Source organism: Haliaeetus leucocephalus, unplaced genomic scaffold (assembly GCF_000737465.1).
Source record: "Haliaeetus leucocephalus isolate CR32 unplaced genomic scaffold, Haliaeetus_leucocephalus-4.0 Scaffold339, whole genome shotgun sequence".
NCBI classification, from domain to species: domain Eukaryota; kingdom Metazoa; phylum Chordata; class Aves; order Accipitriformes; family Accipitridae; genus Haliaeetus; species Haliaeetus leucocephalus.
The window spans coordinates 3397489-3399611 of record NW_010972775.1 but is presented as its reverse complement, the minus strand read 5'-3'; the positions used below and the strand labels follow the sequence as shown (position 1 = coordinate 3399611).

At 66.2% G+C, this 2123-nt stretch overlaps 1 protein-coding gene across 1 annotated transcript in view; it reads left to right on the top strand.

The window, feature by feature from the left end:
- Positions 1–858, top strand: part of ISL2 (ISL LIM homeobox 2) — a 1837-nt gene extending 979 nt beyond the window's left edge. Inside the window, exons 3-5 of the mRNA XM_010572251.1 lie at positions 1–287; positions 419–589; positions 742–858. The exon at positions 1–287 is cut by the window's left edge and continues 41 nt beyond it. Of these exons, the coding sequence (XP_010570553.1) occupies positions 1–287; positions 419–589; positions 742–858 (575 nt within the window). The remainder of the gene's footprint in view (positions 288–418; positions 590–741) is intronic.
- The last annotated feature ends 1265 nt before the right edge of the window (positions 859–2123 follow it).

Genomic DNA, 2123 nt, shown 5'->3' with positions numbered 1-2123 from the left:
CAGAGCCGGTGCCCGGGCGGCCGCCCGCCCCGCGGCCGCCGGCGCACAAGGCGGCGGAGAAGACCACCCGCGTGAGGACGGTGCTGAACGAGAAGCAGCTGCACACGCTGCGGACCTGCTACGCCGCCAACCCGCGCCCCGATGCCCTGATGAAGGAGCAGCTGGTGGAGATGACGGGGCTCAGCCCCCGCGTCATCCGCGTCTGGTTCCAGAACAAGCGCTGCAAGGACAAGAAGAAGTCCATCCTCATGAAGCAGCTCCAGCAGCAGCAGCACAGCGACAAGACGGTGAGTGGCCACCCGCCCCGCCGGGGAGGGAGGTGGTGCTGGTGGTGGTGCTGGTGGTGGTGGTGGTGGTGGTGGCTGGTGGGGTGGTCGGGCTCGGGCGGCAGCCGCGCTGAAGGCCCGTGTGCCTGCAGAGCCTGCAGGGCCTCACCGGCACGCCGCTGGTGGCCGGCAGCCCCATCCGCCACGAGAGTGCCGTGCAGGGCAGCGCCGTGGAGGTCCAGACCTACCAGCCGCCCTGGAAAGCGCTCAGCGAGTTCGCCCTGCAGAGCGACCTGGAGCAACCCGCCGCCTTCCAACAACTGGTGAGCCGCCCCGCACCGCGCCGGACCGGACCGGGACAGGCCGGGACGGGCCCGGCCCCCCCCTGTCGGGTCGCGGGCAGCCCCCGGCGCTGCGGGAGGGGGACGGGGACGGGACGGGGCCCTCACCGCTGCCGCTCCCTCCCCCCCCTCAGGTCTCCTTCTCCGAGTCCGGCTCCTTGGGCACCTCCTCCGGCAGCGACGTGACTTCGCTGTCCTCCCAGCTCCCCGACACCCCCAACAGCATGGTGCCCAGCCCGGCCGAGACGTGAGGCGCCCGGCCGGCCGCCCGCCGCCGCGGGACTTCCGCATGCCTGCGCTCCCTGCATGAGACACCCGGCCCCGGGCCGCTCCCAGAGCGCCGGACAAACGCCTTTGTTTTTTAATTATTCTTATTTAAAAACAAACAAAAAATATGTTACTGACGGCCAAAAAAGCACCGGGATCCTCGCCGCCTTCACCAGACCGGAGAGAGAGCCCCCGCCCTGGTTATTTCGTTGTTTTGGTTTTTTTTTTTCCCTGCGGATTTCGATGTTTCTTTGCCCCAAAGAAACGCGGCTTTGCCCGCTGGAGCCCGGCACAGTGACAGGCTGCCTCGCCCGCCGCTTGTGCCGGGGACGGCTTTTCCTCCCTTTTTGGAAGGGAAAAGGAAAAAAAAAAAAACCCAACAAAGAGAGAGAATACAAAAAAGGGGGAGAGACTCCCCCGGTGTGCGCGCCTTCCCGCGGCCGCGGAGCCGGCCTGGCCCTCCCTCCGCCGAGCCGCGCCGTCCAGCCTCATCTCACGCCGATGCCTCTCCCGGGCCGCGGCGCCCGGCCCCGCACGATCGCTGGAAAAACGGGACACGGAAACGAGACTTTTTAACGGGAAAACCAGTGCTAATAATGTTAAGTTATCAATGGACGGAGGACGGATTGTTTGAGCCTTTAACGAACAAAAGTAAGTTATTGTTATTTATTGTCAGAGTCAGCGGTTGAATAGTGGGATTAAATATTTTGGACTTAATAAAAAAAAGAGAAAAAAGAAAAGGCAAGGATTGAAACGAAAAAAAGGGAGCGGAGGGGCTCCCCGTGCGCGGAGCCGCACTGCCGGCCGGGTCGGGTCGCGGAGTGGGTCGGGTCGGGGTGCGGGTCGGGGTGCGGGCTGGGGTGCGGGTCGGGACGGCCTCCCCCCGCACCGTGCTAATCGGCTTTCCCGACCGGGGCCACTTATTTATAGCCGGGGAGGCGGAGCGCAGGTTTCCCTTTCGGAGCAGCCCCCGGGGCCCGGCCGGGTCGTGCCCGCACCTGCCGCGGTGCGGGGCCGCCTCCCCTCCTCCCCGGGGGAGGCGAGGCCAGCCGTCCCCTCGCGTGTATTCATCCCCGAGTCTAGACGAAGGCGGCGGCTCCTTATCTGCCTTTGGCATCACCTGGGAAGGAGCGCGGCGGGGTCCGCCCCGGCTCCCGGCTCCTTCGCCGTTACCCGTGCGGGAATGCGCTCAGGGCCGGCTCCCGGCGGCACCGCAGGCCCGGGCAGCCTTAAACCGCGGCGAGCAGCC